This window comes from Papilio machaon, chromosome 1 (genome assembly GCF_912999745.1).
Source record: "Papilio machaon chromosome 1, ilPapMach1.1, whole genome shotgun sequence".
NCBI classification, from domain to species: domain Eukaryota; kingdom Metazoa; phylum Arthropoda; class Insecta; order Lepidoptera; family Papilionidae; genus Papilio; species Papilio machaon.
In genome coordinates, this window is record NC_059986.1 from 8,731,050 (window position 1) to 8,759,032 (window position 27,983).

Genomic DNA, 27,983 nt, shown 5'->3' on the forward strand with positions numbered 1-27,983 from the left:
ATAACACTTTAATATCGTCTTATTATTACTCTAAATAACTACGTTACATTCCATAGCTTTCTATCCCATAGATATGGTTGAACATCTACTAACAAATATTGTTATCTCTGTCTTTCCAAAAGAATATGAAAGGGATGGTTATTTGTTTATCTATAGGACTTTACTATTGGGGACCTATTCTAAGAGCCGTTACATAATTTGTTTATATAGAAAACACTTTGAAGGACTATACAAAATTATTCGTTTACATTCAAAATTTAACTTTTTAACTCAGCAACATCATCCTGTACTTTTCCCTATGGAGGGTGAGCACGTACTATTCTTCCATACATCTCAATCAGCTGTAACGTTTCAATTCATTTCTTCGTTCCCCGATTCAACCAAGAATGAAAACTTTAATAAAGTGTTTTCATCGAGTAAAATTCAGTATGTGATGCATTATTCAGATGGGGTCTTCGCGCTGCTACGTTGTAATGAAGCGGACGCTTCGAAGATCTTCTGGAACTAAATGTTTAAATTTACTTTGACCGACTATGCGATACAAAAAAGCAGTACTCAGACATTTATAAAGCAATACGGATTTGAGAGAATGAGCCCTACTGATGTGTGGCAGTAACAAATTTAAAAAAGGATGTTGGATTATCAAAAATGGAATACTTATTTCGTCCTTGCGATCCAATTCAGACTGTATAACTTTCACATATTTAAATTTTTCTATTTTATTTGACATATTTTACATATTGAAAAAAGAATTGTCAAAAAGAAGTAAAAATATAAGATGTACGAGTAAAAAGTTTGGTTAGATTATTTACGGCCAATCTTTAACAAAGGTCTTTAATAAAGATTGTAAAGGGTAACCTTTTGTGTAGGTAATACTGAAGGAATGTTTATATACAAATAACAGACTAATTTAATAATCACACTAAATAGTCTATACAAATATTAACAGGCTATAGAGTTTATAAGAGACAAGCACAATAATAATCGTCTTGAATAAACTTACAAACCCGAAGTGCATTAAAGTATCCAAAGTAACTGTCGCTTGTCTATTGTCTCGATTGTTTTCTCCAACAAGGCTTAAGTACGAGTATAACAATGACAATTCGCTCCACTAAGATGAAAATAGGCATTTCTCAAAGACGCCTATTGTTAATTTCTATTGTAAGAAAATTTACAGGAATAAATTTATAGCTTATTTTTTTTTTGATTTAAGCTTATTAATTTTCACAAAGGAAAAAATGTGACGTTACTTATTCTTTATTTTGTGCAAATCTTTAAAAATCACTAAATAGTGACAGGAATAGGCCGTAAGTTTACATTTTAGTAAGGTAATTAGAAAAGCTACTAATATCAATGTAAAATCTATGCTGTAAAAGATCATGGGTAAACTTGATGTTGAACCTATGGATTAGGTATTTTATCATGATCAGCTCATTATACGTCCCCACCGAGGGGCTCCGAGCCTACCCCAAGTTAGGGGTGACTAGACCATAGTCAACCACGCTGGCCAAGTGCGGGTTGGTTGACTTCACACATATCATTGAATTTCTTCTCAGATATGTGCAGGTTGCATCACGATGTTTTCCTTCACCGTAAGAACGTCGGACAAATGTACATATGTAAATCGAAAATCGAAAAACACATTGGTACATGGCGGGATTCGAACCCAGGACCTGCAGATTGCAAGTCAAGTGCTTAACCCCTGATCCGCCGACGCTCCGAGGTATTTTATATTAAAATGAAAATATGGGCTAAAGAGTCCGCTTGGTATCGACTAGCCCAATTAAATGCCTTAAGTAAATTGATTTAATTAACAATGTCAACGTTAAGTGCTATCTGATAAGTTCATGGGTATCGAGATTCGCTTTGTTCTCTCTATTTTCTTATAGAAAAATATATTCAAACTGCAACGTAAGAAAATACGTTCGTTATACCGCGTGGTCGGCGGAGTAAAGATTCATTTGAGTTGCAAATAGTTTGCAGCTGCTTGACAACGCAGCTTCGTAATGCCGCCGCCCGCTGCAGGAACATTGAAATGAATAAATTCAATTTTATTTAAAATTCTACTTGTAACTAGTATTAACAACTAACTAGATAGTATAACTAATTATTTTATTTTTATCTATTTTATAAGATGGCTAAAGAGCAAGCGGCCACCTGAATTCGCAGGTATGGCAAAGCGACCGCTGTCCATAGACATCCGGAATTGCAGTTGCGTTGCCTACCTTTAATCAACGGAGGTGGAAACGCATAGAAAGACAATATTTCCCTTTCCTATATGTCCCCTCCCCCATCAAACCCACATCCCCCCAAACTTTTCTTATAAGGATAGGATGGGAAGAGAAAGAATTACAATGGGATTTTACTGAAATTCACACAATTTACTGTCGCAAGTACAATTGGATCTAGAAATTTGTTCGCCGTATAATATTAATGTTATGTTGTTTTGAGAACCAATATTGATAACGTAGGATCTAACTTAATAGTATTAATACTTAACATAATGCTTCTATGATGTTATATAATGTGATTGTTTCTATATCATTACAAGAGTTGTTTATAAAAACATGATAACATTTGAAAATACTTATGATAGCGAACGAATCGAAATACAATAAATGAATAGACGTTTTTTTTCTCGCCTCACGAGATCAAAGTTACCCAAGTTAATTTAACATCAACAAAGCTATTTCCCCTTGTAACAAATGGAAACATCGGTAAATTTTTTGTCTATGAGAGTAGAAATAAGATAAGACAGACAAAATTATGATAAACAAAAATAACTTTTAAGGATAAATAAATGGCACACTTCGCAAAAAATCAGAAACTGCTTGCTATAAATAATTAGAATATTTTATAGAATTTTTTTGAACACAAACGTCCTCGCCAAAATTACATCAAAATCTGTGGTCTAGGAATGCATACATTTTAATTTAAGAGAGAAAAACATAAAAATTTTCGTACTTGTTAAATTTAGCTTAAAATTTAATAGTGTATTTGATGTAACCTAAGTTCTAGCAATTACGTATATAACATGATGTGACAAGCCTGTTTGGGCCGGTAAGGGGGGCGCTGCTATCGCGGTAAGTATTTCTGTCAGAAAATATATAAACCCTACTAAGCCATAGTAAATGACATAAAAGAAAAAAAAAAGCTACAGTAGGAGAAGGATCTATTGAAACTTATTTAAAATTGACAGGGGGCGCTTGTGAGCTAACATAATTAAGTTCGATTTATGCCCATCAGATCAGTTAACAATCCAGTTATTATCTAACTTATTAATGAACTGATGCTGTTAACTACAATTATCAATATACATTTTAGTGGCAGTTATTTGCGCTACTTTAAGTTATTATTATTAAAAAAATGCTTTACACACAATTATCGTTTCAGTTATGTTCATAACGACACAAAGAAAACGTAGAACTGCTTTATGAATTAATAATGAGAGATGTTGAGTTCAACTTAAGTAAACGTAAGTACGCGTATGAACTCTCTTCATACGTCGTAAATTCATAAAATAAATTTGTCAGACGAATGGGCACGTACGAATAAGCCTACGAGAATTATGTTACGTCATTATTCATTCAAGTTTACATTTCAATATGATTTTATAAAATAAATACGCTTATTTACTTGTACCTGATATTAATAATAATTTTTATATTATTCACAAACTCTACTAATATTTAAACCCACTTTAAATTAGATTATTATTATTTAGATATGTTTGAGCCGACGCGACGTCGAAATACAAATTATGAATTCTGTCTTTGAAGTCAAAGTAGCATTTCATCTGCAATCTATGAATGTAGCGTGACATATTTATAAATAAGTCGGATGTTTTACAATCTTCACAAACGTATATACTCGTATATATTACTATACTATATTATGACATCAAATTTTTTACTGTTTTTTTTTATTACAAGGTAGCAAACGAGCAAGCGGCAACATGAATTCGCCGAAATGGCGAAGCAACCGCTGCCCATAGACATTCGCAATAGCAGATGCGTTGCCTACCTTCAATCGATGAAGGAGGAGACGCACAAAAAGATAATATTTAACCTTCCTATGCATCTCCTCCTCCCTCAAATCCAGCTCCTCTTCCCATCCTTTCCTTATAAGAAAAGGGGTGGGAAGGAAAAGAGGACTAAAATTAGGCCTCCGGCACCACACTCATCAGAAAAAACACGGAATTACTTAGTTGTTGTTTCTGATGTCTACCACTCCTACTACTACTTTTTGTTAGTAGGTAAACTCAAAAATCAATTTTGATCACATTGTATTATAGATATAGTATTATAGATACAATGTGAGAAAAAGTAAGCACGGCGCAGAAAACCACTATTGTTTAATAAAAAAAAAATTAAAGGAAAACATAAAATAGTATTATAATTCATACATTGCTTTTTCTTAAATACAACCATCCAAATATCATACACCTTATGTAATTTTACTTTTGTGTAAAATATATTATTTCAAGGATGAGAAATAGACCATACATCGTAAAAAAACAAAACCACTTTGAAGGTTTTTATCTTTTGGTGAGTAAACCTTCACAATCGGATTATGATCTCGTTCCAATTTTATCAATATCATGGAGACGAATGAAATCTTTGATAATGTCCATCTAAACGCATTTATTCTTTCAGTCAAGGAGAGGAAATTTTTGCCGTAAGGCTATTTTTGGTTACCAAGGGCATAAAGGAATTGTTATTTTTTTTTTACTTTATGAAGAGACTAGAGGGCGCGACTCTATCTGCGCGGAATTTAATAAAAACGTAATAAGTAGTGTATGTGTTCTACCAGATTATAACCTACAATGTGCCAAATTACATCAAGATCTGTTGAGCCGTACCGGAGATACATACCTTCAAACAAACATCCATCCATCGATACATGCATCCATCTAAACATTCGCATTTATAATATTAGTAAGATTAAAGGACTTTTTAGTAATAGTTAATGATGTAAATAAAATCATTAAAAGATACTTAAAATATTCCATCGCAAATATTGTTAAGCAAAAACATTCCTTTTGTAATATATTAACTTTATTAAAATAAAGCTTTGATTAAATGCGGGCTTAAAATACTAGAAGCAGCTAAATCCTAGTTTAATCTGCTGTCTGGCGTTCCAATTTTAAGCTTATATGTCGCCTAGAGAGCAAATAGCTTTAATTAATAATTTTAGTTACAGGCAATTTTGTAAGACTCCAGATTAATTATTCGAAAAACAATCAGATACGAAGATTTAGGTTGTACAAAACAATTGTAATTGATTAAAAAAATTACATTTTTTAATAGAGGATTTTTATGAAAATTTAATCGAAATTACTTACTTGTTTGACTGTAAAGTTTTCAAAATTTTTCCTTCATAAGTGAAGAATAAAATGTAACAGCCTTCCCACATACATTACTGGCAAAATAATTAAACCGAAAAAATATCGTTAGATTTAATTCTCATTAAGCTTACGTGCGCAACTGTACTTGCTAATGACAAAATACATTAAGGGACCATAATGTAAGGGAAAAAACTGCACCAAGGCGTAGCCTACAAGCGTCATCGCTTACGTATAATGAATTAAAGAACAGTCAACAGCAAAATGGCGTCAACGATGTCTTTATTATTCAAGTGGTGAGGTCATGCTTTCTGTGCGGTAATGAAGCAAAACAGATCGATTAAAAAGAATTGCGTGATGTTGGGGTGACTTTGGACATTTAAATACCTTTTCAAGCATTCACAGAAATATGATGTCCGTAAAAATTTTCCTAAACATTAGCAAAAAGGATATTTCTATGATAACTTTAAGTAAAATTAAGATTAAGTAAGATAAGTTCAAGTTAATTTGGATGAAGTAAGTTAAAGATACATCATAATTACATGATTTTGTACGCATATAAGACCAAGAATTGTGCTTCTAAATCTTCTGAAATCTCTACTTAATCTTTTGTGGTATAGTTTGGTTACAATTTCTGAGATAATGTCTGTCAAAATCTGCAACATCATTCTCCTATCGGTCGGTTTACAAGATACTAAACTCATCAGAATTAATGGTTAAAACAACTTTTTCATTTAGAAACTTATACTGCGAGATCATGTTAGTTATTTTAACTAGACAAAGAAAAAATACATACATTACCATTGATATAAAGAAAGAAGGATGCATGTTGATTTCACTATAGATTAAGTTAATAATGTCTTATTTCTCGCTTAAAATAATAACTTACTTTTGCATATTCGATTTTTAATGCTTACCTGAAACAAATTCAAATATTAGAATCGGACAAATAACGAAAGATGGTTGAAGATCAAGTTCAAGAGTAGACGCCAACAACATCTGTTGCAGGAATTGGCCGACTCGACCGGTGAAATAACATAATACAGAAGACAGGCGTCAAGTGGAAGCAATTCCGCGTTTCGTCTGATGAGTATGCGTGCCGGAGACCTAATTTTACTCTTCTTTCCCTTTTCAACCATTTTGTATAAGGTAAAGAATGGGATGTGGATTTGACGGAAGACGGGACGTATAGTAAGAGGAAATATTCCCTTTTTGTGTGTCCCATTCTCCGTCAAATAAAGGTAGGCAAGGCATCAGTAATTGCTAATGACTACGGGCAGTGGTCGCTTCGCTATTTCGGCGAATTCATGTGGCTGCTTGCTAGTTTGTCACCTTACAATATAAAAAAAAAACTTAAAATTAGTTTCGACAAAATTATATACTTAATAAGTAGTCATATAATTATATTTCAATGTTTTACTGTTCAACCCGAAAGGAGGTGATAGTATAATAATATTGAAACATTCACAGCTTAAGTTTAATAACATTCATCTTATCACAATGATAATTTAAAATACATTCTATGATAATAAAAAATAATTTATCACGTTACATCTTAAAACAAAGGCTTATAAAAAGAATTAAAACAGTGTGCGGTTCATTTCATTGTTTTGAAAGTTGCACACAAGATTACTGTGTCGTATTGCGTGTTACTGGAAAATGTTTATTAGTTCTCGGGTTAAATGTAAGTATTTATAAAAGTAACTAGCTTTTACCCGCGACTCTGTCCGCGCGGAATAAAAAATAGAAAACGGGGTAAAAATTATCCTATGTCCGTTTCCTGGTTCTAAGCTATCTGCCCACCAATTTTCAGTCAAATCGATTCAGCCGTTCTTGAGTTATAAATAGTGTAACTAACACGACTTTCTTTTATATATATAGATTAATTATTAATTTTTAAATATACTTAAAATTATATAAACTCGAATTAAAAAACTTAGTTTTCTACTTTTAAAACGTAGCTACTAATTTATGGTGAAAAAAAAAAAAATACAGCAATTTTTTTTCATCTTTCATTGATGCCATAGCTTGTTTCATTTATAAAACGTAATTATAAAGAAACATGATAAAAAAACGTAGCTGTTAAGAGAAAATGGAATTTTAAATGTGTACTAACTTAGTTTTGTCGTTGAGTATACAATAAATTTATTTTTTCTTTCATATGATATAAAATTAAAACATCTTCATACTAATCTTCGCTATTTATTACAAAGTTCTCGATATATTTGTCGTGATTATATATGCCTTAAATAGCATTACTTCAAAGCTTTGAATATAAAAAGTATCTTTTTACATTGTTAAGACCCTTTCAAAGGATTTATACTTCAAAGCGACTTTAACTCCAATTACGATTCAAAGAATTTTTTTGAATACACAAAATGAAGAACCTGTCGAAATTATTTCACAACTCCTATCGAAAAAAATAGTTACAAATAAAAAAATAATATTTTTATTCTGAATATTATTTACAGTGAGAGAAATAATAATAAACTTGCTACTTGCATCGGGAGTATACTCTAGATATGAAAACGTCAACATTAAAACTGATTGGTGGGAAACAGCGTTATTCTACCAAATATATCCAAGATCCTTTGTTGACAGTGATGGAGATGGTATAGGAGACATAAATGGTAATTAACTATTTAATTTTGTAATTGAAACTAATATAAATAGTCCCAAGGTTTTGATTAGAGAATGGATGGAGGAATATCACTTTACAAAGCTCGAACAAAGATTTAAAACCAAAAAAAAACAAAAAGTTAACAAAAAATATCTTGATTTGTGAAATAGAACTGTATTATTATCTTTACAGGTATCATATCAAGAATGGACTATTTAAAAGACCTTGGTGTTAATGCGGCGTGGCTTTCACCAATATTCAAGTCTCCGATGTACGATTTTGGTTACGATATTTCTGACTACTATACCATCCAACCGGAATACGGAACCTTGGAAGACTTTGAACAGCTTATTAAAAAAGCTAACACTCTAAGTATGTAAAAATATATTTATAGTTAAAATCGCCAAGAATTGTGAATTCTTAGTTAGATGTGGTATTTAAGGTTGATGAAAATATTTTTGACAGATATTAAAATTGTTCTGGACTTCGTTCCTAATCATACGAGTAACGAAAGTGACTGGTTTATTAAGTCATCGAATAAAGACGAGTACTATAGTGATTGGTATGTTTGGGAGAATGGTCACATAGACGCTGATGGTAGAAGACAGCCGCCAAATAATTGGGTGAGGTGAAACTATTGACACGATAGTTTTGTGATTCAAAAATAGTTAACAATAAATTAACTATTGTTATAGTGATTTATTATACTTTTAAAGGTAAGCGTTTTTCGGAAAAGTGCTTGGACATATTCGAAGACTAGAGATCAGTTTTACCTACACCAGTTCAGTCCTGCAGAGCCCGATTTAAATTATAGGAATCCGGTTGTAGCGGAAGAAATGAAGGTAAAGAAATTCTGATTTGCTTTAATAGTAATAAAATAGACGTATATTAAATGTAAGTACACTTGTATTCAAATATTCAATTTGTATATATTCGATCAATAAAAAATGTCTAAAAGGCTCCTTATCAAGACCAGTACTCGTATTATTAATTATATATTTTCAGAATATTGTCAAATATTGGTTGGAAAAAGGTGTCGCTGGAATGAGATTGGGATCTGTTAATTATTTATTCGAAACCGATAAAGATACTTTCGGTGGTCGATTCCCGGACGAGCCTAAAACCGGGAAACCAGGAGCAGTTTCCGACGATTACGACTATCTGTTTCACATTTATACGAAAGACCAAGAAGAAACTTTTGATATTGTAGCGCAGTTCAGAGATGTCTTCGATGCGATGAGTGTAAGAAATAACTTTACAAGGTATGATTAATATTCCAACTTTTACTCTTTAGAGCCAAGAAATTAATTTAATTTTTGTTGTACAAAACGCAATTATAGAAGCTATAGGTAATATTTCCTCTTTTATATTACATTAAAAAATATTAACACTGTCGTTAGTACTACATACTTGAAAATAAATATTTTTATATATTGATTTAATTTTAAACTGTTTACCAGAATAATGATGACAGTAGCAAGAAGCCCAATTAAAACAACGGTACGGTATTACGGAGATAATTATCACTCCGGAGCACATATTCCCGTAAACACCGTATTGATAGATGAAATGACCTCGAAAGAGTTGGATGCGAGAGATCTAAAACACGCCATAGATCTATGGATCTCGTACATGCCTCTGGGAAAACCAGCTAATTGGGTGGTAAGTTCGATAATATATACTCCAACCATGCCACACGTCATTATTGATTAGTCACTACAGAAAGGCGAAAGCTATATTGGTATTATGTAATTGTTCGTAAGTAGTAAATCTGTCTTCTAAAAATAGCATAGTTTACTTGAACACGAGGAGTTTATAAGGATAAAGAATTTCATTTTAGTAAAAATAACTTTAACAAAAAAAAAAAATAATCATAGCTGTTATATTTCAGACAGGAGACCACGACACAAGCCGTTTAGCGACACGTTTCCGGCCAGAGTTAGTAGATGCATTTAATATGCTTGTTCTGTTGCTTCCTGGGATAGCTTTCACTTACATGGTAAGCTTAATCACGTTGTGACATAATCTGGTTATTTCAATACAGACAAAGAATTTTATAAGCAATTAAAATATCTAATATTTTGCTAATGATTTGTAAACTTTGGCCTTCAGTTTTCAAGAGTAAAAGGACGAATTGATTTCATAAATTCTGAACAAATTGATTTATTATAGAATGTGTCTAAACTTATACTTGTCATTTTGTTGTAAAGGGAGAAGAGATAGGAATGATAAATGGATTTGTACCGTGGGTTGAAACGAAGGATCCGCAAGCTTGCAACACGAACGATCCGGTGAACTTTATTGATGTATCACGTGACCCAGTGCGGACGCCATTCCAGTGGAACAATGGCAAAAATGCAGGTGAATCAATTTCTATTAAAATAGATACACACTTAAATATCAATGTTTTTGATTAAAATACGGCAGATAAATATTTTGTGTTTATTACTATTTTCATTGTTTATGAAAAGATTTCGCGAGAAAAATGGAATGTCAGTTTTTTTTCATACACTTCTAGGATTTTCAAGTGCAGCCAAAACATGGCTACCTGTGGCAGAAGGTTTCGAAAGTTTGAATTTAGAATACCAACGAAATGCTGTGAGATCGCATTATCAAGTTTATCGAATACTAAGTAACCTGCGCATTCGGCCTGCATTTCGCTTGGGACGTTTTGAATCGCTTGCTATAAACCAGGACGTTTTTGCTTTCAAAAGGTATTAGTTTGATATTAATATGTATAAAGGTTTGTATTTGTCGCCACATTAACTCACAAAAAGACTAACACAGTATGCAAATAAATCTTTGGATAAATTTTTCACACCTTTTAATTTCTCCGCATTGTCTTTATTAGCTTAATAATATAGTTTGTTAAAATGATTACTTAATAATATAGAGAGTATTTGATTTTTCATACCTTTGTCTCTATTTCAGATGGTATAACGACGACACATATGTAATAGTTATGAATTTGGGTAAATCTTATCAGATCGTCAATTTGACTGTATTTGATTTAATTTTTGGTCAGCTGGAAGTCGAAGCCAGCAGCGTTCAGTCTTCGCGTTCGTACAGGTATTTGATATTTTGAGGTTTTTTCTGTCTTGTACATTATCTGAGCAGGTCATGTGGGGTCAACGCACATGGTTTTATAAACCTTATGTTTTGACTTATCTGTGTTACATCCCAGATTATATAACACTAAGACTATATTAATATTTTATGTTTCAGTGATAATGTTCTAGCAACATATCTGGATTTATCCGCTGATGAAGCTTTAGTACTACGGATGCAAGTTTAAATACTTTTTTTACATTAATGATGATAAGACATTATATCGGTCTGTTATTTTTAATTCTATGCATTATTTTGGAATAAAGCATTATAATATACTGCTCAACATTATTTTTAATTATTACATATTAGTATATTTATTTAATAATATTACAAGGTCAATTTTACTTCCAATACTCTCGGTAAGTGGTAAACAATCCAATGCAGATAAAATTTTATCTATTCTAGTATGATTGATATTGTATACAACACTTGTTGAGAAATCTTCATAATTTCCTTATCTATTATATGCAATAAAATTCATCTTTCTGTTTGTTAATTTTTATGTCCAAAATTATTTGTATAACTTAGAAATATATTATTTGATATCGTATGAGCTCGGAATGAATTGGGATAAATTTACAACATTTTTTACAATTATTAAAAGAAGGCAACGCATCTGTATTTGCGGATGTCTATGGGCAACGTTCGCCTCGCTATTTCGGCGAATTCAGGTGGCCGTTTGCTCATTTTCCAGCTTTTGATATAAAAAATAACTGTTATAAAATGGCAAAACTGATTCGAAATTACAACATTAAATATTATTGAATTATGTATACACATCATGTATTGCTTTAGTTTCATATGAAGCTTTAAAAGATTTTTATAATCTGAAATGAATTTTAAAATTGTCATCTCAGTTTTTTTCTTAATATTTTAAAAAGCAAGGTAACAATATATTTCTGTAAAACTTATTTATTTGAAGTTGGTAGGTTCATTTCTTATAATTATATATAACTAGCTTTTACGGCGACTCCGTCCGCGCGGAATAAATAATAGCAAACGGGGTAAAAATTATTCTATGACCGTTTCCTGGTTCTAAGCTACCTGCCCACCAATTTTCAGTCAAATCAATTCAGCCGTTCTTGAGTTATAAATAGTGTAACTAACACGACTTTCTTTTATATATATAGATGATATTATATATAATTATCAAATAATTATATAATTAATATCAATGGAAAGTTTTTATCTGGAACACACACGACAATATTGATAATGGTGAAACGGCTTAAGTATAAATTATTTCCTGCGAACTCTGTATTATTGTTCTTAACCATTCTAACTTCGACTATCCTGGCAGCGATAGAAAATGAGGGCAATAATTTTTTTGCCGCTTTTTATAATTCTGTCTAGTGGTAATGTTATAAAACAGAATGATGAAAAAGAACTAGAGTGGTGGAAGACAACTATTTTTTATCAAATTTACCCACGATCATTTGCCGACAGTGATAATGATGGAATCGGTGATCTTAATGGTAAAGTATAAATTACATCACATAGTTTTTAATTTAAATTAAAAATGTGAATCTGCTAAGTTTTTAATTTATTTATAGGTATTACTTCAAAATTAGAACACGTTAAAGAGATCGGTGCTGGGGCAATTTGGCTCTCACCAATATTTCAATCACCAATGTACGACTTCGGTTATGATATAGCTGATTTCTACGCTATTCATGATGAGTACGGTACAATGGAAGATTTCGAAGCCTTACTTGCAAAAGCCGATGAATTAGGTAAGAATTTTAAAATAATATATCACGTCAATAAATATATTATGTTTAGAGTTATGTAAGCACTTTTAGTAATTTCATTATTGTTTAGAATGCGATGATTATTTCAGATTTAAAAGTAATACTAGATTTGGTTCCAAACCACGCATCAAATGAAAGTATGTGGTTCCAAGAAGCGCTCAAAGGTAACGAAAAATATATCAATTATTTTGTTTGGGAAGACGGTATGATTGACGAAAATGGAAATATGCAACCACCAAATAATTGGGTAAAGTATAACCTATTTATAGTAGCTATGTAGTACGTTAACATACATGGAGTTGATTTCACGAAAATAAATTATTTTTGTAGAGAAGTCAATTTAGAGGAAGCGCTTGGGAATATAGAGAAGAGGTTGGGAAATACTATCTGCACCAGTTTGTTGTCGGGCAACCCGATCTGAACTATCGCAACCCAGATGTCGTCGAAGAAATCAAGGTTTTATTTTTGTCTAATTTAAACAATGATCATAGATTGTCGGTAGCGTGATCACAATAATTCGTCAATATATTTTTCAGAATGTTATTCGATTTTGGTTGAACAAAGGTGTTGCTGGATTTAGAGTTGATGCTGTAAATTGTTTATTCGAAGTGAATAAAGATCTATATGGTGGTAAATATCCGGATGAGCCTTTGTCAGGTAGACGCGATGTCGATCCAGGTTCCTACGATTATCTTGCCCATATTTATACAAAAGACCAAAACGAAACATATTATATGGTCTACGATTGGCGTGATGTGTTTGAAGAAATATCTGCACAAGATGGTTTAGAAAGAGTAATGATGACAGAAGCTTATGCCACAATACAAGATGTTGTAAGATATTATGGCGAAGGAGAGAGGAAAGGGCCTCAGATGCCTTTCAATTTTAACTTGATAACAGATGTAGATGCCTCCTCGTCCGCTGCTGATATGAAACATACTGTAGATAAGTTCTTGACTTACAAGCCAGTAGATAAGGTGTCCAACTGGGTGGTAAGAATTTTTATAAATAAGTGATCATTGAAGTACTTTTTTTGAACATTTATTGACAGTTATATCTTATCACTTATAGGTTGGAAATCATGATAATAGTCGCATGGCGTCTCGTTACGGTTCATCGTTGGTTGATGGAATAAATATGATTGTATTATTGCTTCCCGGTGTTGCGGTAACTTATATGGTATGTATTTAACAATGCCAAGAAATTCTTATGGTATAGTACAACGCAAATATTATCTTCAATGGATAAGAAAAAATATTATTTTATATTAAAGGGAGAGGAAATTGGCATGATAGACGGGGAAGTAAGCTGGGAGGATACAGTTGATCCTTCTGGATGTAATACAAACGACCCAATCAATTACTACAAAAGCTCCAGAGATCCGGAAAGGACCCCATTCCACTGGAATGCGGAGAAAAATGCCGGTATTCGATTTAAATCTGTTATTACTGAAGTCGTACATTTTAATTTCATATCTAAAACGTTTGTTAAGATTTTACCATTGTCAAATTAGTTAATTTGTTTCTATAAAAGTTTGAAATTGTTCTAAGTGCATCCACTACTAAACTTTTTCATAAATTATACAGGATTCTCTACCGCTGAGAAAACTTGGCTGCCAGTTGCACAAGGATACGAAACATTGAATGTAGAAGTTCAGAAAGCGGCAGAAAAATCACATTTAAAAATTTACCAGGCGCTTGCTGATCTGCGCCGAGATGATGTCTTCAGATTAGGACGTTATGATTCTTTGGCCCTAAACAAAGATGTTTTTGTTTTTAGAAGGTATGAATTCTACCTCCTTTCCCTTTCTGAAAAGCTGACATCAGTACCGAAAAAATTAAATTTTATGCATAAATGTGAGTGTTAATTGTTGGGCCGATCAGGCTATTCAATCGGCCGAATAGGAAACACCCAAAAATGTTAACATTTTTAAAAATTACACTTGTACCTGAGAATTAAGAAACAAACACATATAATTAAGAACATTAGAACATAAACGAGGAATTATGATTACTTTAACTGTATCACGGTCATGATAAAATATATTAAAACAAACCTTTCAGATGGTATCAAGGCGAAAATTATTTGGTTCTGGTGAACATGAGGGATAATGATTATACATTGGACTTGACGTATTTCGAAAACATTGACGGAAACGTTACAGTTGTTCTAAGCAGCATACAGTCACCGAAAGACGAAGGGTAAGTTTTAAAAAAACAATAACAAACAATTGATTCATTAAACATAGTTTGAATAAAATAAACCTTAATTAAACGATCTCTTTCTGTTTACGCAATTGAAGAAATTTATTTAAAAAATTTTAACTTATTGTTTAATTATTATCGAAGCAATAGAATATACTCCTAATACAGCCGAAGTGTTAATTACTACGATTGTCTAACACGGAAACAGATTATTTTTAACACAATCAGCGATAAAATTTAAAACGTTTTATTCAAATATGGGATTAATTGTTAATTTCCAACCTTTTCAAGTTAACATTAATTAAAAAGAAAATTTTAATAACTACTTATTTGTTTGATTACAGTGATACGTATCCTGCATACGCTGTACCGGTCGTCGGCTTTGAAGGACTTGTCCTTAAGCACTTATAAACATTTATAAAAACCGCAATGCATATAATGATTTTAAAAATATGTGTGTTCTAGATTAAGGGTTATTATTTGTGGGCAAATAAAGTCGTTTTTCAATGCATTAATGTATTATTATTTTACCTCAATAACTACAGATAAAAGAAAATGACATTTCGAAAATGTACCTTATGAAGGATAATATTATTGAAGTTAAGCAAAATTTATCACGAAAATCCCTGGAAAGATTGGCTAATATTAAACCCTAGAACTTTTAGTAAATTATTTTTTGTCTGTACTCCCACTTGATGTTAAGAGGCGATGGTAAAAATATAAAGATGCTTAACCTGTTAAAAATCCATAAAATTACCACTTTGTTATTAATTCTGAAGAGCTGAAAACTCCATGCAGAATATCAAATCAAATAGCATTTTTAAAAAAAACTTGAAGTATACAAAAAGAAACTAGACAAGAAGAATGCAATATATTTTAAATAATAGTATCTGTACGTGCTCGATGACAGAATGGTCTAGATGAAATTAATATATCAAATTGATCAAACCAGTCAAATACAACGCCTTAAGATTTTCGCCTCACGTTTCCCACTATTCCAAGACATCCCAATAAAATTGATAAAACTAGTGTCTGTGTATAATATTGAAAAAAATTATTATGTCTGTCTACCTGACTTTATACCTGATTTTGACGGAACTTAGATTGGAAGGTAGCTGATGTATACGGAAGGAACTTAGGTTATATATTTATTTATTTTTATTTATTCCGCGCTGACGAAGTCGTTGTTTGAATCTCTTTGCCGCTTAGCTTCAACAACAGTATGTGTACATGCTTAATGTTTTCATTTTTTTGGAATGTTATAGATGAATGCAGAACCTGGTAACGTATCTGCAATATTACCTTATGATATAAAAAAAAAACCCAAAAAAAGTATTTATTTTATTGTAATAGGTGTGAAGTTTGAAAAATTCTCGAATAAAAGATTAAGTTGAGTAGATTACTGACCATGTCATTGTGGAGATAAATTTCAGTCGCGATATGGGTTCCAACTGTTATCAGATTATTCAATACTCCTAAAGTATTACTGTCTTTCACAATCGTCAAGATATTTCTCTCTCCATCTTCAAGTATATAAGATAGATTGTAGTTTTAAATTGTATTAGACGACTGGGAATATGAGGTATGTTTGTGTTTTTTTTTTTATATTAAATTTACAATTAGCAAATACTTTTTCGTATCAAATCAATAGAGTCACGAGTGTACTTTCAAGTTATGGCATTACAAATTACTTTTCAGGTTCAAAATGAGACATTTATATATTCTACCGTTGCTGTTTTTAGTAGTGAAAGCAGCAAAAAATACCAAAGATTTAGATTGGTGGGAGAAAACTATATTCTATCAAATCTATCCAAGATCTTTTATGGATAGCGATGGGGATGGAGTCGGAGATCTTAATGGTAATTATTTACATGAATTTTCATTATTTACTAAATTATTTTTCCTCTGATTTCATATTTTTTATCTACCATTATAACGTATGTCTCTAAGCACAGCTATTCCTAAACTGGTCTCTCGGAGTCTGATTTCTAAACTAGATTTTGATTCTCAATACGATTAATACTGAAAGCTAATTTAGTATGTCTTCTCTTGTTAAATAAGATGTCTTTTATATAAAAAATGGCTACTACATTTTCCAATGAGTTTTGCAGGTATAACATCCAAATTAGAATATTTAAAAGAACTCGGCGTAGGAGCGACATGGTTGTCCCCGATGTTTAAATCACCAATGTATGACTTTGGTTATGACATTTCTGATTTTTATGATGTTCACGACGAGTATGGAACTATGGAAGATTTCGACAACTTAATGGCGAAAGCTAACGAATTGGGTAAAATTTTAGCAATCATTCTATTAATATTTGCTAACATCTTTTCAAACCAGAGGGTTATAATAAATATTGTGAATAAAAAACAATAGAAAAAATTATTAGTCTAAAAAAAATCTTATTTTGTAGATATTGAAATTGTACTTGATTTTGTACCGAATCATGGAAGTAACGAGAGCGTTTGGTTTGAAGAGGCTCTAAAAGGCCATGAGAAATATTTTGATTATTTTGTATGGGAAGATGGAGTAGTCGACGAAAATGGAGTATTACATCCCCCTAATAACTGGGTAAGTACCTATTAGTTTAGTTTTAGAAATTAAACTAACTTAAAATATTTTTAAATTCAAATCAAACTTCGTCAGTTCATATGCAATGTAAAATTAGAACCAAAAAGTATATGCATTCAGTGCATTGAATTTTCAACAGGTTAGCGTATTCCGTAAAAGTGCTTGGGAATACAGAGAAGAAGTTGGTAAATATTATCTCCACCAATTCGTTATTGGTCAGCCTGATTTAAACTACAGGAACCCAGCTGTTGTTGAAGAAATGAAAGATGTTATACGTTTCTGGTTGAACAAAGGAGTAGCTGGTTTCCGAGTTGATGCTATAACACATCTATTTGAAGTAGATAAGGAAAAATTTGGTGGAAAATATCCTGATGAACCAATTTCTGGGAATTCTGATGATCCTGACAATTACGATTATTTAAATCATATATATACTATAAATCAAGATGAAACATACGACATGGTTTATCAATGGCGGGATGTCTTTGACGAGTTTAAAGAAATGGATGGTTTAACTAGAGTAATGATGACTGAAGCTTATGGAAGTCCAGATATTATAATGAGATATTTTGGTGAAGGAGAACGGGAAGGTGCTCATATGCCATTTAACTTTGTTCTGATATCGGACGTCGATGGATCATCATCGGCTGCAGAAATTAAATATGCTATTGATAAATTTCTAACATTTAAACCAATTGACAAGATGTCTAATTGGGTCGTAAGTACCTATATTTTGAGCGCTGTTGTTGTGATATCAAAATTTCAAAATTTCAATTAAGTACTATTATTTTGTTTTCAGGCTGGAAACCATGATAAAAGTAGAGTTGCTTCGAGATTTAGTCCAGAACTGGTTGATGGTATCAATATTCTTGTTCTTTTACTACCCGGCGTAGCTGTTACCTACATGGCGAGTACTATACAAAAACATTCACTTTTATTATTTTTATTTTTTTGAATAACTCGAAACTCGTACTTAAATATTCTTAGTGCCTCTTTAAAATATATTTTTGGATGAAATATAAGTTCTGAGTAACACCATGTTAATGCACTCACAAAAATTGTTCAGTTTTTTTTAAACGTTTTTTTAATTATATATTTAGTAGTGAAAACGATGATAATTTATTTCATTTCCCAGGGTGAAGAAATTGGAATGGAAGATGGGTACGTGAGCTGGGAAGACACAGTGGATCCCAGCGGCTGCAACACTGACGATCCCATAAACTATTGGACTGCCTCCAGAGATCCTGAGCGCACACCTTTTCAATGGAGTGCCGATAAAAATGCAGGTGAATAACATTTTTTAGAAAAGTCAATTTTTTAAATATTCCTTTGTGGTCTTTGGTGTGGATCTTGTAATCTTTTCTGTTTATATCAATCACCTTGTTTTACCACCACCATTACTGCTTAAGTTAGTTAAATAAATTGTGGAAATAAATAAGTTTTAAGAATTGTAAGCATTATAATGTTGTTGTCTCAATTCTGTCTAAATAAATAAAAGAAAATAATGACCGTAATTATTGCAAGCGTTAGGAAAATCAACACTTTGTAAGAAAGATAAAATTGAGTTTGAAGAACATTTTTTTCCTTTTTTTTTTTAGGATTTTCTACAGCTGATAAAACTTGGTTGCCAGTAGCTGAAGGTTACGAAACTCTGAATGTTGAAGTTCAACGAACAACGGAAAGGAGTCATCTAAATGTGTACAAGGCCTTGGCTAAACTGAGAACAGAGCCTGCATTTAGTCACGGACGGTACGATTCCGTCGCGCTCAATTCAGACGTTCTGGCATTTAAAAGGTTTGCTCTGAATTAATACTGCTTGAGGCATACCAAATAAAACTAGAATGATTAAAATTTAGGCTTTGTGTAAGTAGAGACAAGTACTACACTTTTATGTTAATATTCGTAAAGTTACTATACGAAATGGGTGATCCATGCTTGATATATTGTGATTGTTGAGTATATAGAATTAAAAAGATTAAAATTGTATATTTAATATTTTAAGTAAACACAAGTCACTGATATTAACAAGTTTTCAGAAATGGTTTTAAATTTATTTTCTAGGTGGCACGATGGTGAGATCTACGTAGCGGTTATTAATTTCAGAGATGAAATTTACAATTTAGACTTGACCTACTTTGAAAATGTCACGGGGAAACTGGAAGTCATCGTCACTAGCGTCCAGTCTGCGAAGACTAAAGGGTATATATAGCATGGTCTATTTCTATATTTACAATATTAATACTGTTTATTTTATACCATTTGGGAATTAAAAATAAAGTAGGTTTCATTCTGTAGGAAAATAAATTTATAAAAATGAGTTACGAGTATTTTATCAAAGTAGATACGAAATTAAGATGCTAAAAGTCAATTTTTATGTAAGGAAAATTGAAAAAACAAAGTGAACAACATAAGTAGATGACAAAATTGAGGCTTGGATATTATGAAATAAAAATTCAGTTAAGGGATTAAGAACCCTTTACAAATTCATGGCTTTTAGTGAGATATACTTCACTACGAAAGGTTGTCCTGTTTCCCTGCGTAACCGCAAATTAGTGGCTTTTAGATACAAAGTAGGCATACGCGTAGGCATAGGCATAAACATGTACTAATTACAATGTTGGCAATAAGTTTAAAATAACCTCGAAATATAATAAATAAAATTTTGAAATTTGTTTAATGTTTTCAGGGATGTGGTCGAAGCTGAAAATACACAAATTTATGGACGCGAAGCCTTCGTATTAAAAGTAGTCCAATGAAATTTATAACATTTATTTTCATTATTAATAAAGAAAACAAAAATATGCAACTGTTTTTTCATTTTAACAAAAATCTTACTAATATTGTAAATGCGAACGTTTGGATGGATGGATATTTGTTTGAAAGGCCCGGAACGGCTGAACGGATCTTGATAAAATTTGGTACAGATGTAGAACATAGTATGGAAAACACATAGGTTTTTAATGAATTTTAAAATGTAATGAAGCTTTTTTCAATTCCGCTAAATACATTCATATTTTCGAAATTAAATAGCTTACATTATTACTGCTTAATTCTACAGGAAGTTAGTAAATTCTTTACTCTTTTCACCTTGAACCCATATTAAATTGTTTAAACTTTCGTGAGACATAATAATTAATTTATTGAGAACGGCTTAACTTACGTGTGATCGTCCGGTGACGGCACCGGCTTGAACATACATCACAACATTAATAATTTTCTTATATTCCACAATAGACAATTTACATACTGAGTAAAACTTTATTTGTTCTTATGATTTATTCACAAGTCGTAGTAGAGCAGTAATATTAGAATTGTTTATAAGAGAGCCGCCTGTATAATACTTCTATCCCAAACAAATATGTATGGCAGGGATGGCGAATCTTTAAGCATCAACGTGCAATTTTTTAAAGAAATATTTAATCCTAGTAATATAAATGCGAATGTTTAGATGGACGGATGGATGGATGTTTGTTTGAAGGTATCTCCAGAAGGGCTGCGTGGATTTCGATAGTCGATAGCATAGTCTAGAAGAACACATAGCCTACTTATTATGTCACAAGTGTGCCATCAAATAATTTTGACTAATTTATTATTGGGAAGATTCCGTAGTGTAGGGATCACTTTGCCGCTCCTCATATGATAACCACCTCACACTTTTTTCGTAGTTCATAATTAAATTTGTGATCAGTAAAGTCCTTAATATTGTGTCTGCCCAAAATATTTTTTGGTTTGTAACTCTGATGTTTGTTATACAAATCTTTAGGTACTGGTATTTGTTTTGGTAAATAGTAAAGTGTGGATGACTTCTTATACGATCTCAAGAATATCAGAGTTGAGAGCTGAAAGCAAAAAAACCTAAAGTAGACCCATGTGGAGAAATGTATTGGGCCAGACAGAGGCGTACCTGCACCAATAGCACCTGATGATGATGACAGGAAGGCCGGCCGTAAAAAATGAAGCCAAATCTTTAAAGTTTATAAAATCTCGTGTGCCAAGCCCACGTGAGTGGGATCAGGCCAGGGAGATAATGATGTGAGCTATAACAGCTTACACCAACAAGTATGTAATACAGAATCCAATGGGTCTCAACAGATATTGCTTGGGTTTTTTTTGGAAAGTTTTTTTTATTACTTCTTCAAATCGTAATTCAAAAATGATTATAATGTGCATGAACACTTACATATTTTATTCAGCAAGCTTGTAACTTCTGATAATTTAATTCTGATTATACCAAATTGCCTGTCTGTTACATGCAGATAATATCTTGATACAGATGAATTATCTGCTTATCATTTTAGAGTCTCATCTTATGTACTGTATTGGTTATCTTAATCTAAAGTATCGTCCAAGGTATATAAAGTGCTTCGTAATATTAGAATTTTATTTTGACAACAATAATGAGGTTGGTTGTGTAATGATTTAGTCCCAAAGATTTTTCATTTGTTGAACGTTTAGTTATATTTTTAAATATATTTTCAGGGTCAACATTAAAGGCTTATTTCTTCTGCCGATATTGTTTTTGTGTGCTCGAGGAGCAAAGCAAGATAGAGAGCTAGATTGGTGGGAAACAACTATCTTTTATCAAATTTACCCTAGATCGTTTATGGACAGTGATGGCGATGGAATTGGTGATCTTAACGGTAAGTTATAAAATTATATAATAACTAGTCTTCTAGTTATTTAAAAAAAAAAAACAAACAAATGGGACCCATCTGCAAGCACTTCCTTTCGATTAAAATATTTTTCATAATAATCGGACCACCAGGGGCGGAGTTTCACGGTAACATACATAAAAAAAAATACAGTCGAATTGATAACCTCCTTCTTTTTGAAGTCGGCTAATAACCTTTTGCAAAATAAGTTTTGTTACATCATAGCTTTTGTGACTTCGTTCGCTGGGAATTATAAAATTAATGACTAAATAAGTAACCTATACGCTATTCTAGATTATAATCCACATCAGTTCTTAATTTCTTTTCAGATTCGTATAACTATTTTGCAGTTCATCCAGCCCTTCATATCCGCATTTATAATTTTCGTACGATTTATTTCTATTTCTTTGTTTTAGGAATAACTTCTAAACTAGAATATTTGAAAGAACTTGGTGTAGGTGCAACATGGCTGTCTCCGATGTTTCAGTCACCGATGTACGATTTCGGTTATGACATATCCGATTTTTATGCTATTAATGACGAATATGGCAGTATGGAGGATTTCGATAACCTAATTTCAAAAGCAAATGAATTAGGTAAGTGTAATACAGTTTTGATTGTTATCTGACTTTATCATTTTTTTATTATTTCATAATGTAAAAATATTTATGCAGGTATTAAAATTATCCTCGATTTCGTACCAAATCACGGAAGCAATGAAAGTGTTTGGTTTGAAGAAGCGTTGAAAGGCGATGAAAAGTATTTTGATTATTTTATGTGGGAAGACGGAGTTGTTGATGAAAATGGAACATTACATCCTCCTAATAACTGGGTAATTAATACTTAAACATACATTTCTTAACTTAGTCTACAAAATCTTTTTAAAGATTTAACAATCCTCTAGGTAACATCGCCATGCAAAATGAATTTCTTCCATTATTAATTAAAAGTAAAGGGTGAAGAATAACGATAGAACTCAATTACCGTGTATGTGTTTTTTTTTTCAACAGAATAGTGTTTTTCGTAAAAGTGCTTGGGAATATAGGGAAGAAGTTGGAAAGTATTACCTACACCAATTTGCTATTGGACAACCTGATTTCAATTACCGTAATCCAGAAGTGGTCGAAGAAATGAAAAACGTTCTTAGATTCTGGTTAAACAAAGGTGTGGCAGGCTTCAGAGTTGATGCTGTGGCACATCTATTTGAAGTGGATAAAGAAGAGTTTGGTGGCAAATATCCCGATGAGCCTCTTTCAGGTGACAATGTTGATGATCCTGAAAGTTATGATTATTTAAGCCATGTTTATACTAAAGACCAAGAAGAAACTTACGACATGGTTTATCAGTGGAGAGAAGTGTTTGATGAGTATAAAGAAAAAGATAGTTTTACTCGAGTTATGATGACAGAGGTTTACGCAAGTCCAGAAATCACGATGAGGTATTTTGGTGATGGAAAACGGGAAGGTGCACAGATGCCATTCAATTTTAATCTGATAACTGATGTTGATGGATCATCTTCGGCTGCAGAAATCAAATACGCGCTTGACAAATTTCTAACATTTAAACCAGTTGATAAGTTGGCGAACTGGGTGGTAAGTGTTCTCATTAGGATTTCATATGATAAATTGGCTATCAAATAGTAAATTGAATATCTGTAAATTTCATAATTTAATTATATAACTTCATACTGTTATGAATTGAATTTAATTAGAAAAGGTAGATTCGTCACAAGCCGAACGCTTAAGTCGATCGTGCCACTCTATTGCTTGTTCCGCTCTCTCCCTTGCACGCTTGGCTCAAGCGGGACGTGACTATGAGTCATGCTTTTTCATCCGTGCGGTCGTCCTTCATCGATGTGTAAGACGTTATCATGTCAAAAATATTGATAAACGAATTCAATCTGATATGCTTTCAGGCTGGAAACCATGACAACAACCGAGTAGCTTCAAGATTTAGTCCTGAACTAGTGGATGGCATAAATATGTTAGTGCTTTTGTTGCCTGGGGTAGCTGTTACATACATGGTAAACATGTTTTTATTCTTGCCAGGCTAAATATAAACGTCTTAGAGTTAATTACCCTTTTTGCGTTCCGTAGTGTTTTAAGGTTACTTTTAATTTGGTCAACTAACGTTTGTTTTAAAAGGGTGAAGAAATAGGAATGGTAGATGGATACATCAGTTGGGAAGAAACAGTTGATCCACAGGGATGCAATACGGATGACCCAATAAATTACTGGATTAAATCCAGAGATCCGGAACGAACTCCTTTCCAGTGGAATTCAGAGAAAAACGCTGGTATGAAATTGAACCACATTATTATTGATTATTATTGTTACTTTAAAAGAGTAATTAGAGACCGAAGAGCTGGCAGCTGCCTCGCTAGTAGCTACCTCGGACAAAGAATTAGTCTAGCCATTCAAAGGGGGAACGTTGCCAGTATCTTCGGAACCTTGCCTAAAGGGACACCTTTTAATGACATATTTTAGTTTTTATGTATTATATTTAAATTAAATCCATCTTCAGGCTTCTTATGTGTCATCAAAAAAGAGTAATTTAAAATTTAATTTTTAAAGGATTTTCGTCAGCTGATAAAACTTGGTTACCTGTAGCTGAGGGTTATGAAACTTTGAATGTGGAAGTACAGAAAGTGGCACAATCAAGTCATCTAAATGTGTACAAGGCTTTAGCACAACTAAGGACAGAACCAGCATTTAGACATGGCAGATACGATTCGGTCGCGCTTAATTCGGACGTTTTTGCATTTGAAAGGTGTGTTATTCTCATTTTTGAAATTTAAATAATTTCCTAAGTTTAAATTAAACGCCTATTAGAGGTTTAGTGGAAAAATATTTACTGTTAAATATGAATATATTTAAATGATTATCAAAATTTTCATGAGACATTATACTGCTTAAAAACACATCTTAACACATGCGTATTTCGGTATAGGTACTGACTAGTTTCAGACCCATCGTGGGTTTTCTTTAGGGCGCGTTGTTTTACGGTATTGAAGTCGGAATCGTTAAAGAACTGCTTTAGTAAGTTCTTGACTACGAGTATGGCATTTAGAGTCTTAGTACTTTTTTACCATTACTTTTTTTTGACTTGAAAGATACAATCTTACAGTTATCCATTCGGTACTTCAAACGTCAACATTAATCCGAAAAACACATGCAGATAAAAGATAAATACAAGACTGATCTTATCCAATCTGTTTTTTGTTATCAGTGCACATAAATATAAAATTTTGCAAGTCACAATTTAACATAGTTAATTGATTCAATTTGAACTTATTATGTACACGTTCTTCACCCATACTTTTATTAATATCTTATAATTTTTACAGGTGGCACGAAGGCGCATCATACGTCACGGTTATTAACCTCAAAGATAAAAAATACACTTTAGACTTAACGTACTTCGAACATGTTGTTGGACAATTAGAAGTCGTCATTCGGAGTGTTTATTCTCCAAAAAATACAGGGTAAATCCACTATAGTATTAAATTGAATCAAATAAATTTGAGCTTCAGTAATCAGTTGGACACAACTTTGACCCTGTGCGTCTAATGATTTACGAATAACGAAGAAGAAAAAATTGCTCTAGCTTTTTTTATATCAAAAGGTGGCAAACGAGCAAACGGCCACCTGAATTCACCGAAATAGCGAGGCGACCGTTGCCCATAGACATCCGCAAATGCAGATGCGTTGCCTACCTTTAATCAACGGAGAAGGGGACGCACAGAAAGAGGATATTTCCCCTTCCTATGCGTCCCCTTTTCTGCCAAATACACTTCCTCTTCCCATCCTTTCCTAATAGGAAAAGGGTGGGAAGGGAAAGAGGACTAAAATTAGGCCTCCGGGACCACGCTCATCAGATGAAACGCGGAATTGCTTCCACTTCACGCATGTCTTCTGTGTGGTCGTCGTATTGTACCGGTCGACCTTTGTTCTTTTTCACCCTGTCTGTATTAATTTTAAGTGGTAGGAAAATTATAGGTGTACATTGTATGGTTTGTTCGGTAAGGTTTTTTAGGAATAATCATGGTATAATTTATCATAATACTAAACTTTTGCACATCATACCACACGCTGCTATCAATGAATTCATAAGCTTTGAGTTAAAATATATTTCGCGTTTCTCACAAAGGTTGCCTCTGTAACCGCATCATAGCGAATACACAAACGATGTACAAATTACACGTGTCTTCTGAGATATAACATGAAAATTAATATAACATAATACATGTTAAATTTGACTTTAATTTATTAATTTGTAATTAGAGTAATTTTGTGCACTAAAGTAGAAATTATTAGGATTTACATTACTATCTTATACCTTATATAAAATTCTCGTGTCAAAATGTTAGTTACCATACTCCTCCGAAATGCCTTGACCGATTGTTATGAAGTTTTATATTCAAATTCAATACGTCTGAGAATCGGCTACTATCTATTTTTCATACCGCTATTAAGTTTTTTTTTGAACTGTGCATGGACAGAGTCGCGGGCGACAGCTAGTATTTTATAAAAATACTTATATGACAATCATTGATACATTTGAAGTTACAATTTTAGTCTAAAATAATCATATCAATTGAGAGTTAGTAAGTGGTCCCCCTTAGTGTAAATTTAATATGAGAAATCTAAATTGACTCTGTAGCAATTAGTGATAGATTGATTAATTACAAGTAACATGAAAGAATGTTGTTTTTATTTTCAGAGACATTTTGGACGCAGAGAACATTCAAATAGAAGCGCTCGAAGCATTGGTACTTAAAGTTGTTCAATAATCACCAAGTCACGGAGACTACCAGCCTCGTGTCATTGCAAAATAATTTGAATTGATGGCTTATCCACAAACCTTTTTACCTTTGAACAATGTTTTAGTTGAAATTACTAATTTACATTCTTATATTCTTTCATTGGTTTCAATTTAATTAATTAATTTATATATTTATATTCCTTGTAAAGTCAGTTTACAAAAATTCCCAATAACTTTGTATGTGTAAAAATAAATGTATAAATAAATAATTGCGTATAATTATTTCAAATCAAAACGAATGATAGGAATTTTAAGCTCTATTTGACAGAACATAGAATAGAGAGAGAGAGAGAGAGAACCACTAAAATAGTATAGAGATTTAAAATAACTACTGATTAAACCTAACAATCTGGAATAATATACGAAACAAATAACAGCTTACTTTTTGACATGGGTGATGGCGTTTATAAAACAGTCCGTCTCGTCAATTTAGCAAAAAGAACACTTTTATATTTGCTGTTCAACCCTTAGATTCAAAGTCTTGCTTAACATACGGTTGTTAGTCCTTCAGAACACTAAGCTAAATCGTAATTACATTATTAATGTACTAACGCTAAGGCCGGATAGAATTTGCACTTAGTGAAACTTCATTTGGGTTTGTAAATTATGCATGACCTAAATATGTAATATATTGTATTTACACCTTACTTCTTACTAATATTATAAATGCGAATGTTTAGCTGGATGGTTGGATGAATGTTTGTTTGAAGGTATCTCCGGAACGGCTCAAAGGATCTTGATGAAATTTGGCATAGATATATCACATAGTCATTTGCATTATATTAGCAATCAGAGTTAATAAATAATTAAATAATAGTCTGAAAGAACGCGTAGGCTACTAATTACGTTTTTTTTCATTCGTGCAGACGGAGTCGCGAGCGACAGCTAGTTAAGAATATTCA

At 32.3% G+C, this 27,983-nt stretch overlaps 4 protein-coding genes across 5 annotated transcripts in view; 3 read left to right on the forward strand and 1 right to left on the reverse strand.

Annotated features, from left to right (window-relative positions):
- The window catches only part of LOC106718809 (calcium/calmodulin-dependent 3',5'-cyclic nucleotide phosphodiesterase 1), a 103,514-nt gene that overhangs the window by 52,091 nt on the left and 23,440 nt on the right, over nt 1–27,983 (reverse strand). The gene's annotated exons all lie outside the window — the stretch shown is intronic.
- On the forward strand, nt 12,346–15,533 carry LOC106718837 (maltase A1). The gene is made up of 10 exons (XM_014513032.2): nt 12,346–12,550; nt 12,629–12,808; nt 12,916–13,073; nt 13,157–13,282; nt 13,363–13,818; nt 13,898–14,005; nt 14,100–14,250; nt 14,413–14,608; nt 14,890–15,027; nt 15,375–15,533. The coding sequence occupies exons 1-10, from the start codon at nt 12,385–12,387 to the stop codon at nt 15,439–15,441; spliced, it is 1,746 nt and encodes a 581-aa protein (XP_014368518.2). The 5' UTR covers nt 12,346–12,384; the 3' UTR covers nt 15,442–15,533.
- LOC106718838 (maltase A1-like) lies at nt 16,513–20,405 on the forward strand. The gene is made up of 10 exons (XM_045678822.1): nt 16,513–16,612; nt 16,729–16,889; nt 17,142–17,321; nt 17,448–17,605; nt 17,745–18,323; nt 18,405–18,512; nt 18,741–18,891; nt 19,204–19,399; nt 19,667–19,804; nt 20,292–20,405. The coding sequence occupies exons 1-10, from the start codon at nt 16,608–16,610 to the stop codon at nt 20,359–20,361; spliced, it is 1,746 nt and encodes a 581-aa protein (XP_045534778.1). The 5' UTR covers nt 16,513–16,607; the 3' UTR covers nt 20,362–20,405.
- On the forward strand, nt 21,945–27,158 carry LOC106718836 (maltase A1-like). The gene is made up of 10 exons (XM_014513031.2): nt 21,945–22,007; nt 22,085–22,245; nt 22,674–22,853; nt 22,932–23,089; nt 23,268–23,849; nt 24,173–24,280; nt 24,402–24,552; nt 24,831–25,026; nt 25,604–25,741; nt 26,980–27,158. Exons 1-10 carry the CDS (start codon nt 22,003–22,005, stop codon nt 27,047–27,049), a joined length of 1,749 nt encoding a protein of 582 aa, XP_014368517.2. The 5' UTR covers nt 21,945–22,002; the 3' UTR covers nt 27,050–27,158.

Coding starts and splice junctions, on each gene's coding strand:
- LOC106718836 (XM_014513031.2), top strand. Junction 22,246..22,673: donor TGGAATTGGTGATCTTAACG/GTAAGTTATAAA, acceptor TCTTTGTTTTAG/GAATAACTTCTAAACTAGAA. Junction 25,742..26,979: donor TATTCTCCAAAAAATACAGG/GTAAATCCACTA, acceptor TTTTATTTTCAG/AGACATTTTGGACGCAGAGA.
- LOC106718837 (XM_014513032.2), top strand. CDS start 12,385: ATGAGGGCAATAATTTTTTTGCCGCTTTTTATAATTCTGTCTAGTGGT. Junction 13,283..13,362: donor ATGTCGTCGAAGAAATCAAG/GTTTTATTTTTG, acceptor TATATTTTTCAG/AATGTTATTCGATTTTGGTT. Junction 14,251..14,412: donor GAATGCGGAGAAAAATGCCG/GTATTCGATTTA, acceptor TAAATTATACAG/GATTCTCTACCGCTGAGAAA.
- LOC106718838 (XM_045678822.1), top strand. Junction 17,606..17,744: donor TACATCCCCCTAATAACTGG/GTAAGTACCTAT, acceptor AATTTTCAACAG/GTTAGCGTATTCCGTAAAAG. Junction 18,513..18,740: donor GCGTAGCTGTTACCTACATG/GCGAGTACTATA, acceptor TTCATTTCCCAG/GGTGAAGAAATTGGAATGGA.